Consider the following 17,273-nt stretch of genomic DNA (forward strand, 5'->3'; position numbering starts at 1 on the left):
AAATATAAAATCTTATGGGGTCAAAACCTTCACTAAATCATTCTGTAATCTGTCAATGTAGTAAGACTGCATCAGTTATTACATGTTGATTTCTGTTTTGAACTGATGGTGGGTTTAGACTGTGCTGGCTTTCCAAGGCTGGGAGTATAGTAACTGCCCCTCTTCAGCTACTGAATGTCGCAAAAATGGTGTATATCTTGCCCCATTGCTGAATTGTCCTAGTAAAGTCAAGTTCTGCCATTTTACTACAAAAATATGCCAAAAGTAGCACAATTGGAAAAAATTTGCCATCTAATAAATTCTTACAAAAAGTTAATAATATGGACTTTTCCAAGAAGTCATTACTTGCAGAGTAAAAATAGATGTTTTACTTTCACATAGTTCTGAGAAGTACGAGATTTTCTGTTATTCTTGCCTAGCAATTTCACAGTCTACAAGTTGCCTTGCAAGCAGATCACATATATTAAAGCCCTATTGGATCTGCGTGAAAGTTGCAGGGAAGCAGAAAAGGACCCTTGAAAGTAACCCATAAGAATAAGAGGAAGAAATGTGTTCCCTTTTTATAGAGCACGCTTTCAAATACGTTTTGCTTGTTTGTTACCTATAGAAATCTCCCAATGTCTTGCTGTCCCTGTTCTTTCTTGAGGATTTCTGGAAGGGACACAGACCTGAAGATAAATCCTGGCCCTGTTGAAGTCAACAAGAGTTTTGCCATTGACTTCAATAGGGCCAGAATTTCACCTTGGGAAAGGGAGCTCTCCCACACCCTGTCTGAACTTTTGGGGAAGATGGATTTTTCACAAAGAAAGTTTTTCCCCCAAGTGTTTGTCAGAAATCTGAGTTACACATGCATCAACAACAAAAACAGCAGTTTTCACTAAAAATACCTTCTTCTCTCAATCACTCTTAGGTCAGAATTCCACCAGATCTCCAGCAAAAGCAATTGTCAGACATTCTTAATGTAAAAAGCCAAGTGGAATTTTAAAAAGCCAAAACAAACATTTCAGAAGCAAACAGGCACAATCTCTCTTTCTTTGCAGATTACCTGTAAAGATTCCAGAGTCTGTGAACTGTGAGAGGGAGGTTTCTCTGACAGATCCCCAACTAAATCCAGTAATGATAATCTTGGTAAGAAATGGAATAATTATCATTTGTGATTGTGAACCTTGGTCTGCAGGATGGAAACATACAAATAGCGTGCTAGGAAAGTTCCCTTTAATCCATTTAATCTTGTTCCTCTTCATATTATACAGTGAGCAAGGGGTCTGTGTGGTGTGTTGTTTATTTAAAAATAACTACTGAGACTTCCTCTTTGTACCGTCACCTTATTTTCTCAAACCGGGGTGAGCTTTCCTTTGCCAGAGGCTGAAGATAAGCAGACAAGAATACACAGAGGAAAAGAACACAGCCAGAATTCAGCAGATAGGGAGGGAGCAGGATGGCTGAGCCTGAGAAAATCCCTGAACCAGCCCCACGACGAATCTTCCAGGAGAGACAGAGGATTACTGCTCTGCCCCTGTACTTTGAAGGGTTTCTATCTATCAGACGTGCACAGCACCAGGTAAGGTGCATAATCCGAGCAGCTACATTCAATTAAACTTTTTCTGAGAAATGTGTTGTAACTCATTACAGGTGTTGAGACTTGTTCCTTAGGGCTGGTCTGCAGCACCCCAACTTGCACTGAAATAATTAAATCTGTTTTAATTCACACCTTTAGTTATTTTAGTGAAAGTCCTATGCACCCTTTATTTCAGAATAAAAGTGTCCCATTACAATTTAGTTGAAGTCATTTTTTTTTACCAATTTAAGCAAAATCAAAATCAGAAACTCTTATTCTGAAGTAAGTATCCACACACAGATTTGCACTGAAATAACTAAAGGTATGAATTAAAACAGATTTAGTTATTTTAGTCAAGATTGTGTGTAAACAAAGTCTGAGTATCTCTTGGCACTTTCTTCTGTTGCATCAGAGAGTTCCCATACTTGAAACTACTTTTTTTTGCTTTCAGATTCTTATTTATATATATTCAACTAAATAGACTCTTTAACAAAATAATATAAATATTACATGTAAATAATAGTCTTCATATTTATAGACATGCATTTCCTTTTCTGTAGACAATATTATAACAAGCAAAGATAGAGAAAGATGTTGATTTCTGAAGCTGTAGTTTATTTTGGGTTTTCCAATGGTCTCTTACTCCATTTCAGTTTTATTCTATAAATGTATATAATCAAAACAACTGCATTACACACCATAATATTCAGCACCCCATCATTTATTTTTTTTTATAATCTACAGGAAAGTTGATTGGGACTGATTTCAGAGCTGCGATAATGATGAGACACGTAGATTACATTTTAAGCCACAAGAGCAAAGTTTGATTTGTTTATATTGTTCTGAAATATCCCATACTAGTCTTAAACCTGAAATTGTCAGTCATCTAGCATTTAAAATGAGCATAGCGTTGACTTATAATAATTAAAAATATATAATGCTGAAATCATTTAACTTTTATTTATGGACTACTTTGGAAACACAGTACACTGGAATTTTTATCAGGCAGGATAATAATTTACACCCTGATCCTGATCTTGTATGCATGTGTGAACATTATTAGTTAAGTATTTACAGATCAGGTCCTTGAACATGCTGATTGCTTTTTAGTATACATTTCTTTATTTTAGCTCTCGATAGTGATCATTATAATTAAGATTGCAAAACAGTTTCCATTATGATCCTTTCCCCTACCCAGTCATGGCTATACAAGATTTAATATTTTCTGTGCTTGATCACTGCTCAAATATGATTTTTTCAAAAATAAGTTTGAAGGTAAACTTGTATTTCCCCATTATTATTTTTAGTAGAGTTGGGGTGGGGGAATAAACTTTATCTCACAAAGAGAAAAGTAACTACTACCTTTTTTTGTTAAACTACAATCTAGCAAGAGGAAGTTCAGAAGAGTGATATTTTTGAACATCACTATTAATGATGTATCCCAGCATGGAAGATTGATTGAAATTTCATTATGCTGCATGACAGTACAGAAATAAACAGCAGATATTTTTCAAGTTCCGCAGTGTGTGGAATCTTTTAAAAGCCACTCTCTCTCCAGAGTCACTAACTCACATACTGGCAGTTCACTGCACAACACTGAGATCATATATGTAACTGATAATTTTTCAGCACTGCAATATGATTTTCTTGGGCATCAGAAAAGGCCATGGAAACTTGTAGTGAGACTATTCATATCAGGAATGGGAGTGGTCTGTTACAGAACTGCATTTCCTTATGAAATTTTAATAGTGAGAGGGGTTGCTATCAAGGTTAGGTCAAAAGTGTCCAGGAGCAGGGGTATAACAATAGATATTACCAAAAGTTTGGCTTTTGCAGACATTTACACTCCATCTGTATTCCTCTTCCCCTCTTTATGGTCTTAACTGAGACCTCAGCCCTGCCAAGAGATCCATGTAGGTGGACCCTTATGCCCATGCGGATTCCTTTTCGGGAGCAGGGCTTTCGACCATGCATTCTCTAGGGAATGGAGTCTGCCTGTATCTGTATTTTAAAGCACCATGCACATTTATGATGCCATATAAATTAATAATAATGATTGGGTATGCTAAGATAGTCAAAAGATTTGAAGGCAGCTTCAGTACGTAGATGGGATGGAATAAAGATACTTCTGCCCATCTCTCCCCTCCATAATTGTTTTGCCTGCCACCAGAAAAGATCAGTTTCCCTAGAATGTTTTTTCAGCAGAGGTTTAAAACTCTAGCAGGTCTCCCCAAGCTCGCCTAGGGGTGTGCGTTGTTGATAAACATAGTGAGGATTGCTGGTGGTATGTGAAACCTAATATGTGTGGCAGTGAAAGGGAAAAAATAAAAAATAAACTGAGCCATTGACAAAATGTGTACTGAGGTGATTACAGATGGTCCTAGACCAATGCAAAAAACCCCATTGCTACACCAAGAGATCCGTGTTACATTTAAGGGGCAATACCTCCGAAACTGTCATGGCTAGAAATATTCTAAATGGTGTCAGCTGTTGCAGTCCAGGGGACATGGCATTGCTCAGCTCCTCTGAAAATCAGGTCACTTACTTAGGCCTAAATGGGAGTTTAGGAGCCTAACTTTTAGACTTTCATTTTTGAAAATCTTGGCGTTTCAGGACCAATACATGACTGAGCTCTCATCTTGGACCAGCGATTAGAAAAATAAAAACTTCAATCTGAGATATGACTTTCATTAACATTGTTATGCTTGTATACAGAGCATACTATAAAATAATTTAATAGAACGTTTATATGGGACCTTTCATCCTTAAATAGCCTCCAAAACGTCACATGCTGAAAGATAGGCAGCTGTAAGGAGAGAAGATGATGACTCACTGGCACACAGTATGCAATGTAACAGACTGAGGAGGGGAAAATATTGGCTAGGAAGACCAGGACAATACACCTCTCTTCCAAACTTCCACATGCAATCTTTTATGATCAAGCAGAGCACCAGGAACTCTGTGTTTGAGGTATCAGTTCAAATGTGTATCTGCTATTAATAAAAAGTAGAGCCGGAACCAAGCTGTGAAATTTGCAGTTGGATCTGGAGTCAAATTTCCCTAAAGACAGGATGTGGCTTGGATCTGTGGTTCTTGGTCAGGCCCTGTTTATAATAAACAAATTAGATACTGCACATTCATTACTTGCCCTTCAAAATCTATTTGAATGTGATAAATAGAACCACATGAGCAGACCTCTGTGCCCGTGTGGATTCTGTAGGGCTCTGCACAACCAAAAAGTCAACTCGCACAGTTCTTTTTGCAGAATCGGGTCCTTAAAGGGAATTGTAGATTGCCACGGACTCGCAGGGGCGAAAGAAAATGCAGGCCTGTTATTTACCAGGCTGCACGTGGCAACAGACTATATTGGTAAGGGATGCAAGGAGAGTATGGGTCACGATGCAAACTGCAGACACACACACACACTAAAATTAATCAATTTAAAGTTTGATTGGGGATAATTACAAGGGGTAAGGGAGGAGCGTATGATTAGCTAATAGAGTTAATGAAACTTAAAACACACAATGACTAAAATATCTAGTAACAATATTTATAAACAAAGATGCAGCATTTAGTAATAACTGATACTTACAAATACAAACCAACGCATAACGACCGGCAAATGTAGAAGCTCTGTTTGAAACACGTGAGCTGAGAGAGAGGCTTCGAGGTGATCAGGCTCGGTTACGGGTGTACACAGGATACACAGGATTCGTTTTTCTTTCTCCTCTCCCTGCCTGCACATGGCAGGCAGGCCTAAAGTACCAACTATGACATCATAAAAGTGTCATAGGGGACGGGGCCCAAAACCTGTTTGTGTTCGTTTCTGATTGGCACAAGCAAAGTTTACACCAAGTAGGGGAGCAGGTGCCTTAAAGTCTGGCTTCGCCCCCAAAAGGTGAGGAAATGCCTATTGTTTTAGAATGCGTTCAACACTGAATGACAAAAGAAGAGGCCAGGGCAATACCGGTATGGGCAAGTTTTACAGGATGCAGACAGGAATTCATCTCAACAGCAATCTTGCCTGTCTCTCCCTGCTCTCCTTTCTTTCAGCTCCAAATAAATGCCAGTGTTGATGTCACTGGCAGAGCCATGAAAATCAGTTAGAGAAACAAGGATCCCCCATCTGCGCTACAGTTTATATGCATGTCTAAGGAATGACTTCTGTTGACCTTGGAATGCTAGCTGGCATGGACAGAACATATCTTTAAAAAGTAGCTTTGGGAAAATTATTTTTTTTAAAAATACCTATTTAAAAAATGATGCACCGGCCATCAGAATTATTTAAATTAAAATTTGTTCAAGAAAAGTTTCATAACATGGAGGAAACTGCAGTGTAGATGGAGCCAGAGAGCACACAGGAGTTACATACTACTAAGGATGGACGTGGTTGAAAGACAAAAATAGCACAGTGATTCGCATACATAGGAATAGGTAGCACAGTAAACCGAAACACCAAGAAACCACAAGTAAACTACTAATCTTGCTATTCAGATAGTTAGCAGCAATCAGACTTATTCTAAAACATTTCTTCATTTGATCTAGCATGATGGAAATAGCCATGTTTAGTAGCACTTTCCCACCAGTAGTTTTAATATTAATAAATGTGCATTTATATAATGCCTGTGCTCTTAATCCCCAAGCATTTTACAAATAGGAATCGCTTCACCCACCTCTGAAATGCAATAACGCCATGAGTAGAACATGGCCATTATCACTCGGGCCACAGCATTTTCACACAACAAATCGGAAAAGGGAAAGCTAACGTTACATGCAATTGAAATGGCAGTTCTGGACAGCCAGTTACAGAGCAGGTGCTATGCTGAGAAAGCAGCACGGGTTCACAATTTTATTAATTTTAGTTGGAATAAAGGTGACCAAGGCTGTGCACCTTATTTATTGGTCACCTTTACCAATTGTTTACCCGTGACCCAAAGACATTCCTGAATGCATAGAACTTGTAGAGTGACTGGTTTTGCTCATTCTTATTAGGGTGAAATTCATGCCTGTGCAGAGGGTCTGTATAAAGACTATGCACTACTTAAGCCTTCAGAACAGGGGGTTATGAGAGATTAAAGTGGTGCATAGCCCTTGTGTCAGCTCGCTCTGTGTGTGTGTGGAGGGGGGTGATTCACCGACTTCAGTGGAGCTACAGTGGCATGTGGAGAATCAGACCCCTCTTCTTTTACATGTTATCCAAAGTGGGGAGCCTGACAACTATAGCTGTATGAGAGGATCAAGTCTCCCGAGTACTCATTTTCAAAAGTAAATATTCTCGTAAAATATTGTCAGTTTTCTTGGTCCAAATTGTAACTTTGCCACAAGGTCATTGTATGAGGCAGCACCAGGTTGGGCTGCCTCTTGTGCTTTGAGAAGCAGATAAAGATTCGCAGTCTACGTCTGCTTTGCAACAGGGCTGGAGAGAAACATGTATCAGCTCCGTGTATCAGCTCCATGCTTGGTGCAGTGTACATCCCTCAGTTTATCAGTTCAGAGGTTACAAGAATTCTGAGGGGAGAAGCACACTAATCCACAAGTGGTTCTGGAGAACTCCTGAAAAGAATTATTATGAGACTGTAAAAGCAACAAAGAATCCGGTGGCACCTTATAGACTAACAGACGTTCTGCAGCATGAGCTTTCGTGGGTGAATACCCACTTCTTCAGATGCAAGTGGTGGAAATTTCCAGGGGCAGGTTTATATATGCAAGCAAGAAGCAAGCTAGAGATAACGAGGTTAGTTCAATCAGGGAGGATGAGGCCCTGTTCTAGCAGTTGAGGTGTGAAAACCAAGTGAGGAGAAACTGGTTCTGTAATTGGCAAGCCATTCACAGTCTTTGTTTAATCCTGAGCTGATGGTGTCAAATTTGCAGATGAACTGGAGCTCAGCAGTTTCTCTTTGAAGTCTGGTCCTGAAGTTTTTTTGCTGCAGGATGGCCACCTTAAGATCTGCTATTGTGTGGCCAGGGAGGTTGAAGTGTTCTCCTACAGGTTTTTGTATATTGCCATTCCTAATATCTGATTTGTGTCCATTTATCCTTTTCCTTAGAGACTGTCCAGTTTGGCCGATGTACATAGCAGAGGGGCATTGCTGGCATATGATGGCATATATTACATTGGTGGATGCCACCAATGTAATATATGCCATCATATGCCAGCAATGCCCCTCTGCTATGTACATCGGCCAAACTGGACAGTCTCTAAGGAAAAGGATAAATGGACACAAATCAGATATTAGGAATGGCAATATACAAAAACCTGTAGGAGAACACTTCAACCTCCCTGGCCACACAATAGCAGATCTTAAGGTGGCCATCCTGCAGCAAAAAAACTTCAGGACCAGACTTCAAAGAGAAACTGCTGAGCTCCAGTTCATCTGCAAATTTGACACCATCAGCTCAGGATTAAACAAAGACTGTGAATGGCTTGCCAATTACAGAACCAGTTTCTCCTCACTTGGTTTTCACACCTCAACTGCTAGAACAGGGCCTCATCCTCCCTGATTGAACTAACCTCGTTATCTCTAGCTTGCTTCTTGCTTGCATATATAAACCTGCCCCTGGAAATTTCCACCACTTGCATCTGAAGAAGTGGGTATTCACCCACGAAAGCTCATGCTGCAGAACGTCTGTTAGTCTATAAGGTGCCACCGGATTCTTTGTTGCTTTTACAGATCCAGACTAACACAGCTACCCCTCTGATACTATGAGACTGAAGTTTATGGGGGAGAGGTCACCAGGTAGAGGTTTGGCGGAGGGGTTGGGGGGGGGGAGAATATCCTGCATGCCTTAGTTTGTCAGACCTAGCAGACTTGCAGTTTTTACCCTTGTGTGAGAAACTCTCACTTTTTTGCCAAAAAAGTACATCCATTTTACAGTTTTACTATCTTCATTCACTAGTCCATAATTAAGGCCCTTCTTCTTTCTCTTTTTAAACCGAATTTTACCAAAAAAATCCCCAGGTTTTACAAAAGGTTTTACTGATTTTCACCTGAATTTTGGTTATTTTTAAAAAAATCCAATCCATGACATTAGACTAATTTATTATTAACCTAAACACATCCACCTAAGTGTAAATGTGAGGTTGTCTGTTAAAGTAAGGCAAGGTATTGGAAGAGACACATGCCTGGATGGGCATATGTATACATACTGTTAACATAGAGTTCATTAAATACACCACTGCCTGAAACTGCTTTTACACTAAATACTCTTCCTTTTCTCTTTGTTGCTTTTTTCTGTCCTCAATATTAACCACCTTTGTATTTACCCAGAAAACTATTAAGTTAATTTTATGCACTGATTTTCACTTGTTTTTTAATTTTTGTAATGAACACCAATAAATACTTGGGCAATTTTAAACAAATAAAATCCCAAAATGAAAGGCTTTGCCCATAATATATGCTTCTCATGCATCCTCAGACAAGAGAGCAGAGTATTTAATTGCAAGTGTCTTACAACCTTTCCCATCACTAACTAGCATGTTCATTACAGGGAAGATTTATAATGATAAGGCTATGGCTGGTTGCAGATCGATAGTCTTTCGTCATTGAAACGGGAAGTAGATAAAGAGTCACTGGGAGTGTAACAATCTAGCTTTAGGTTAGAGGGAGATATTGGTGAACAAACAAACCAGTACAGTGAATATTAATCTTTGTGGGACTAGATTGTTCAGGGGAACAATGACAGGATGTGGAGGCTTTCACCTCTCAATTTGTTTGCCTTCCACTAGTTTCCATTTGGCCCAGGTTAGCAGAGACATTATCTGATGACTGTTTCACAGCCTGTATACCAAATCTCCTGCTGAAATCAATGATAGAATCCTAGAAATGTAGATCAAGTCCAGCCTCTTGTGCTGTGGCAAGACCAAGTAAACCTAGATCATCCCTGACAGGTGTTTATCCAACCTGTTCTTAGAAACCTCTAATGATGGGGGTTCCACATGATTGCTTCTGGGCGATAAGCACTTTTGGGGGAAAAAAAATCAAACCCCACTTAGTTAGGTACCTTGTGTGACACCCTGACATCCCAATATTCACCACTGTCATGTAATTGGGACGCGTTTTGTACAACGTGTGTCTTGTGAGGTATTCTAAAAGCCTTGATCTGCTAGACATTAATATCTCATTGGATTGTATGTGCTATCGTTGTATGTGAAGTTATGAAGTTTGGCTATGTATGTGTTACTGAAAGGTGTAGTGAGGTTGAAAACACCCACAAGCAGCCTGCCAGGTACGACAGTAAACAGGCCAAACAGTGTTAATGGCTCATTGAGGAAATGCCCACAAGCACAAGGATTACTCCAGGAACTGTGTACAACAGAAATGTCTCAGAGGTAGCACTACACGGTGGGAACTGTTTGACCCAGGTCACAGCAAAAGAGCTTTCCAGCGAGTGAGAAGAAGGTATAAAAGGGAGACAATGACATCATGGGGGGTCCTCACTCTCCCTACAACAACACACCTGTAAACACCTGAGGGGCAAGGACTGAACGGTGGGAAGTGATGGTCCCAGGCTAAAGGGATCTTTAGCCTGTGTATGAAAACCTGAGAAAGCCAAAGCAGCTTGTGCCTTCAGAATCTGCCAGCTTGTTTATCATTCAGGGTAAGAATTTGCTAATTTATATCCTACCTATCTAGTGTGTTAAGCTCAGTTTGCTATTTTTGTTTATTTACTAAGGGAATCTGCTTTGATCTGTTGGCTATCCTTTATAATCACTTAAAATACACCTCTTGTACTTAATGAACTTGTTTTTGTTTTAAATCCAGTTTGTGTAATTCATAGCGTGGGACGCGGGGGCAAAAAGCTGTGCATCTTTCTCTGCACATTGAGGGAGAAGGCAGATTTCAGTTAGCTTATGCTGTACAGTTCTCTGTGCAAGACAGTACAATTTGGGGTTTACTCTCCAGAGGGGGAGTGCCCTTGAGTGCTGAGCAGTTCCTTGGCTGAAAGCTTTCCCATGCAGTACTGATTTCAGTGTCTGTGTCTTTCTGCAGCTAGATGTGTCCCTACTTGTGTGTGTGCTAGAGGAGGCTTAAGGGCCTGGCTTAGCAGGACAGGGTAAGGTAGCCCAGGCTGGTGGAACAGGTGGACTATCTTAGGTGGCACTGCATCAGAGTGGGGGGTAACCCGTCACACCTAGAAATGGACTTAGTAGCCTGCCTAACTCCCCCCCCCCTTTTTTTTTAATCTTGGCCCTTTCATGTCTTCAGTAGGTCTTCAGTAGGTGTCTAGACAGATATTCACTACCTAAAGCAGTAATCATACACTCCCGGTCAACAGAGGAATATGTAAGGAGTCCAGGTTTTTAGTAGAAATCATGGAATAAATACAGAGGTCTATAAAGAAAGTGTACCTGTGATGAACAATAAGTGACTGATTTTGTGCCGATCCCTAACTACTTTAAATAATTAAAACAAACTGACTTGATGACAGGGGTGAGAGGAAAGTCTGCATTTTGTCTAGTTTGCTGTTTGCCCTAGATGACCCAAATCCTGTTTCCCACCCTAGTTCACAGTCATTATAGTCTGAATTAATACAATTCCAGCTCTCCTTTTTGTCTGTTTTCAGTACGGAGTCTGCTTTGTATGCAATTTAGGGAGAGCAACGTAAAAAATAAAAGCTATTAAACAGTTCTCTCCCCCAGGCTGGAGCTCACATTTTAAATGAGGGGAAAACATGTCAAAAAAATATATCAACTACTTGGTCATCAGTACTGAGAAATTGTCCGTGCTATTGATTATTCACACTGATACCAATACTTGGTCAGTTACCATAACCAAGATATTGAATGTGGATCACTACAATGCTGCTCTAGTTTTAAACTTGAATACCTCCAGTGAAGCCAATAGAGTTACACTGGCATAAACTGGAGTAACACAATAATGAATCAGCCCCGAAGTCTATATATCGGAACTCCTGACCTGGAATGAAATAATTTTACAAATTGTTTCATTTACTGGAAGTTATAAGCAGAAGGTCTTTGACCTTTACCAAATTACAAAGCACTGAAATAAACCCACCTGGGTTATGGTAATTTTCTTATCCATATTTCATTCACTTTTCTTTGGGGGCTAAAAAGATTTTCCAGGTAAAGTGACACTTGCTCTTTTCCAACAGGATTTTGAACAGTACTGGACAGAACTCAGAGGAACTACACTTTTCTTTTATAGTGATAAGAAAACCCCAACTGTGAGTAGTACAACATGCTTGTGTGTATGTATATATGATTGTTTGTAGTAGTCATTTTCACCAAGTGAGTAGATACTCATTTACTGCAAGTGCCTCTCCCATCCCTGTTCTCACATCTTTGAAACCATGGAACATGTATCAAGCACTATAACAGAAAGCCTGTTACAAAATAATAAAAATAATGTGTCTGCTCCTAACAAAAGGAAGATTCTTAGTCATTCAGGCTATTCTGTGTATTCACTTTTGAGATGAGAATTAATTGAAACCACCCCATTTACTATACAGGGTCATTCAAGAACATGTTGCACATGGCACTTATGAGAGCAGGGGGGTTGTCCAGTCCTTGACTAAGACTTTCCCTCCCTCATGTTTACCTCAGAAGCAGCTGCTGTATGTGTGTATACACTTTTTTAACTGTTTGGAGATCAGTCAGGGTGAAAGGTGCAGTATAGTTATAATATGCACATCCTCTGCATCTTGCATATCGATACTTAAACCAGTCTGTCCAATAAACTGCTCCAACACAGAGCTTCTGCCTTTCTAGCCAAAAATCTGCACCTCAGAAATGAGGGCCAATATAAAGCAAAAGTTCTTTCATATCCAACGTGGACATAGTCTGTCTTGTTTGAACTATGGTTGAAACTCTGCTCGCAACAACCACATGTTGTTTATGTATAGCTTCTCAGAGCAGCGTGGGCAGGGATTTTTTTCTGAGACCCATTTTATAGATTAGGGATCCAGTTCTTTTTGAGTGATTGTTCACATCCATTACACATTAGGTGTGCGCGCGCCACGTGCACGGACGTCGGAAACTTTTTTCCTTAGGCCTGGTCCACACTGGGGGGCAGTGTCGAGGTAAGATACGCAACTTCAGCTACGGGAATACCATAGCTGAAGTCGAAGTATCTTATCCCGACTTACCTCCCATCCTCACCGCTCGGGATCGATGTCCACGGCTCCCCCCTCGACTCCGCTACCGCCACTCACTCCGGTGGAGTTCCGGAGTCGACGGGAGCACGTTCAGGGATCGATATATCGCGTCTAGATGAGACACGATATATCGATCCCCGCAAAATTGATCGCAACCCGCCGATTCGGTGGGTAGTCTGGACGTACCCTTAGAGGCTCCTGTCGGGAGAGCAGGGGAGCCCCACCAGAGTGGCGCCTCATGCTGGTGCATATTTACCCCTGCCAACCCGACCTCCCTTCAGTTCCTTCTTACTGTCTCTGACAGCATCTTGCAAGTGTCCCTTAGCATAGTTATCAGCAGTTAACAGTTATCAGTAGTTAGCACTTCTTAACAATAGATAGTTAAGATTTCTTTGTTTAGGTGTTGGAAGTTGTCTCCAGCACCAGCTCTGGGCTGTGGGGCATGCCGCAGGCCCAAGGCTTTAAGACTTGTGCCACATGCCGCAAGCCTATGCCGATTAGTGACCCCCATGACTCGTGTCTCCGTTGCCTGGGGGAATCACATCAGATTGAACGCTGCAAGATCTGTAAGGCTTTTAAGCCAAGGACTAAGGGTATGTCCACAGTACTCGTCGGATCGGCGGGTAGCGCTCGATCTATCAGGGATGATTTATCATGTCTTGTCTAGACACGATAAATCTATCCCTGAACGATCTGCCATCGACTCCAGAACTCCACCAGAGCAAGAGACGGAAGCGGAGTCGATGGGGGAGCCGTGGCCGTCGATCCCGCGCCTTGAGGACGGGAGGTAAGTCAATCTAAGTTACGTCGACTTCAGCTACGCTATTCTCGTAGCTGAAACTGAGTATCTTAGATTGATCCCCTCCCCTCCCCGCCAGTGTAGACCAGGCCTAAGAAAGAAAGAAACTTTCACCTCAAGCAGCTACTCAAGGAGGCTGCGCTGCAACCTTGGCACCAGCATCCTCAGTGTGGAGTTCCCCGGCACCAGTTCATGATCCGGCACCGGTGGGGCACCACAAGCATGCTGCACCGAGGCAACAAGAAAAACCCCGGCACCGTTTGCCCTCACCGGCACAGTCAAAGGGCCAGCCTACAAGCCGAGGGCGCTCCCCGAATAGGAAGCTGGCACCACCCAAGCAAACAAACACTCAAAAGGGAAGCGCTGCCCCAGGATATGCTCCAGCTCCGGTGGCTCCGACGCCAAAGAGCCTGTTGAGCCCCGGGCTAATCACCTTGAGTGCGGAGGAAGGGCTGGAGGAGCTTCGAGAACAGCCATCCACACCAGACACGTTTGAGGTAGCAAAGGACCTCATCCAGTTGTCGGCAGTAAGCCCCCTCCCTGCCAAAGAGAAGCCTCCAGCACCGTCCTAGAGTGCCATCAAGAGGCAAGCCGGCAATGGTGCGCCAATCGAGGTCACCATCCCGGCACTGCTCCTGGCGTCGGGCCCGGTCAAGCTCGGCCTCTGCAGATTCCCAGTTGCCCCTGACCCACCGGGACTTGAGGGGACCTTTTGGACACCATGGTCCTATCACCAACAGCCGGGGCCCTCCCCCAGATCCTCAAGATCCGGCTATTCGGTGCAGCGGTCTTGGTTGTCGCACAGGCACCCCTCCACGCCCAAGGAGGCCATGGTATCCAGGCCACCAGATGCTTCTCCGGAACACAGGATTGCGGAAGCGGCACCGAGCCCGGTGCCATCCCGGAGGCAGTCTGTCAGGCAGGACCCGGAGGAGCCCCCAGCATGCAAGGAAGGACACGAAGGGCGGGAAGACAAGATGCAGAAGGACCTCACCTCTTCGTCATCCCCAGATGAAGCCGTGGCAGGCACTGCGGTGTCGGGGCCTCCTCCGATTGACCACAGAGCGCACTAGGAGCTGCTCTGCAGGGTAGCCCAGAACTTGGGCCTACAGGTGGAGGAAGCAGCAGAGCAGGAGGATCCTATGGTGGACATCTTAAGCCCCAAGGGCCCCTCCAGAATTGCACTCCCGCTCATAAAGACAATCCAGTCCAACTACAAGACGGTCTGGCAAACCCCGGCCTCTAGCGCGCCAACAACAAAAGGTGTAGAGCAGAAGTACTTTGCCCCTTCCAAAGGATACGACTTCCCCTTTTGTCACCCAGCCCCCTGTTTGCTGGTCATCTCAGCGGTCAATGAACGAGAACGACATGGTCAGCAAGCCCCAGCTCCTAAGGCCAAGGAGGCTAAACGTCTAGACCTATTTGGCAGGAAGGTCTATTCTTCTGGGGCCTCCAGTTGAGGATCGCGAACCAGCAGGCGATCCTGAACAGACAATTTTAATTCCTGTTTGGCAGTTTCCAAATTTAAAGACTCCTTGCCCCAGGGCTCTCAGCCTCAGTTTGCGGCCCTTGTGGGTAAAGGAACGACGGTATCCACAACCTCTCTGCAGGCCTCTCTCAACTCGGCGGATGCAGCAACCAGAACAATCGCCTCTGGAGTGGTGATGAGGCACTCGGTGTGGCTGAAGGCTTCAGGCCTTCCATCAGAGGTCCAGAATACCCTACAGGACCTCCCTTTCGAAGGGTCTGATCTCTTTTCGGACCAAACGGATGCCAGGCTGCATAGCCTCAAAGACTCCAGGGCAACCCTCAAGTCGTTGGGAATGCAGACCCTGGTGATGCAGAGGAAACCTTTCAGGCTCCAGCTGCCTCAGCAAAGACAATACCATCCCCACCCTAGGCAGGAGCCATATCATAGGAGAGGCAGAGACAACAGGTGGAGGCGGAACAACACGCCTAGCCAAGCTCAGGGCCAGGGCAAGCCGCAACCCAGCAACAAGCAAGAGTTTTGAAGGTGCACTCAAAGTCAACGTACCAAGCCAGTTACTGGATCTTCCCCTATGTTTCCTGAACCACTTGTCCCGCTTCTACCATGTGTGGTCCCGTATAACAACGGACCGTTGGGTCTTACACATGGTACAAGTGGGATACATGCTTCAGTTCTTCTCCTTCCCTCCCTCTTCGGGGACCCCTTTCACGAACAACTCCTTAAGTAGGAGGTACAGATGCTCCTTGAGGCGGGGGCAGTGGAAGACATCCCTCGGGATCTAAGGGGGAAAGGGGTTTACTCCCGTTATTTTCTTATTCCCAAAGCAAAGGGGGGTCTTTGACCCATTTTAGACCTGCATGGACTCAACAAATTATTAGTCAATGTCCGCTTCCGCATGGTCTTCCTAGGCACTATTATTCCATCCCTGGATCCGGGAGATTGGTACACTGCCCTCGACATGAAAGATATGTATTTTCATGTCGCTATTCATCCCACTCACCAGCGGTTCCTGCAGTTGACTATAAACCAGCACCATTACCAGTTTATGGTCCTACTCTTTCGCCTGGCGGCAGCCCCCCACATGTTCACAAAATGCATGTCAGTAGTGGCAGCCTTTCTACGAAAAAGGAGAATTCGAGTATACCCGTACCTAGATGACTGTCTCCTCCTGGGTCAGTCTGAGAAGGAAGTCCGTTCCCATGTGGCAGTGGGACTGGACATATTCCGCAGGCTAGGCCTGCTAGTCAACATGCCCAAGTCCTCTTTGATACCTACGCAAAGGCTGGAATTCATTGGGGCAGTCCTGGATTTTGTACAGGCATGAGCGAGCCTCCCAGAATCCAGATTTCTGGTCATCCAGCATGCCATAGACTCAGTGCTGAGGTTCCCCACAACCATGGCCAGATGCTGCCTGCAGATCTTAGGACGCATGGTGGCGTGCACCCACATAGTCAAACACGCTTGACTACAGTTCAGGACTTTGCAATTGTGGCTAACTCGGTCGTATCGCCCGGGAAGAGACCCCTTAGACCTTGTAGTGACAATCCCTGCCCAGGTGTTGGACTCCCTGCACTGGTGGCTCAACCTGCAGGTAGTTTGTGAAGGGATCCCCTTCGCCGCACCTTAATCCACGTTGACGCTGGTAACAGACGTATCAGACCTCGGCTGGGGAGCGCACTTGGGGGACCTTTGGACGCAAGGCTTGTGGTCCAAGGACGAAATATTGCTCCACATCAATGTGAAGGAGCTCAGGGTGGTTCACCTAGCCTGCCAAACCTTTCATGCTGCTTTAGCAGGTCACAGCTTGACAGTTCTGACAGACAACACTACCGCCATGTTCTACATAAACAAGCAGGGCAGATCCTCTCCCCTCTGCCGAGAGGCCCTTCTCCTATGGGACTTTTGTATAGCCCACTGAGTACACCTCATAGCGTCATACCTTCCGGGGGAGCGGAACAAGCTGACGGACCGCCTCAGCAGGTTGTACCGCCTGCATGAATGGTCGATGAGACCAGATGTCTTGCAATCGATCTTCCAGAAGTGGGGATTTCCTCTTTGCCACCAGGGACAACAGTCAATGCCCGCAATTTCGCTCTTTCCAAAACCACAGTCTGGGCTCGGTCGCAGATGCCTTCGTGATCCCTTGGAGCGGGAGCTTGAAGTATGCCTTTCCACCGCTCCCACTCATCCACAGAGTTCTCCTCAAAGTTCGCAGAGACAAGGCGGTAATGATTCTCATCGCCCCAGCTTGGCCCCACCAACATTGGTTTACGACCTTGCTGGAGCTGTCAGTAGCCAACCCGATTGCCCTG

General features: G+C 44.0%; 1 protein-coding gene across 3 annotated transcripts in view; it reads left to right on the forward strand.

Moving 5' to 3' along the window:
• Nucleotides 1-1,040: 1,040 nt before the first annotated feature.
• Nucleotides 1,041-17,273, forward strand: part of STAP1 (signal transducing adaptor family member 1) — a 38,764-nt gene continuing 22,531 nt past the window's right edge. Inside the window, exons 1-3 of one of the 3 annotated variants that reach the window (XM_039542081.1) lie at nucleotides 1,041-1,128; nucleotides 1,363-1,561; nucleotides 11,672-11,743. In XM_039542081.1, the coding sequence (XP_039398015.1) occupies nucleotides 1,439-1,561; nucleotides 11,672-11,743 (195 nt within the window). In that variant the 5' untranslated portion in view covers nucleotides 1,041-1,128; nucleotides 1,363-1,438. Of the gene's footprint in view, nucleotides 1,129-1,219; nucleotides 1,562-11,671; nucleotides 11,744-17,273 lie in introns of those variants that run through there. The other 2 variants (XM_039542082.1, XM_039542084.1) reach the window with 2 other exon arrangements.

This window comes from Mauremys reevesii, linkage group 5 (assembly GCF_016161935.1).
Source record: "Mauremys reevesii isolate NIE-2019 linkage group 5, ASM1616193v1, whole genome shotgun sequence".
In the NCBI taxonomy this organism is placed as follows: domain Eukaryota; kingdom Metazoa; phylum Chordata; order Testudines; family Geoemydidae; genus Mauremys; species Mauremys reevesii.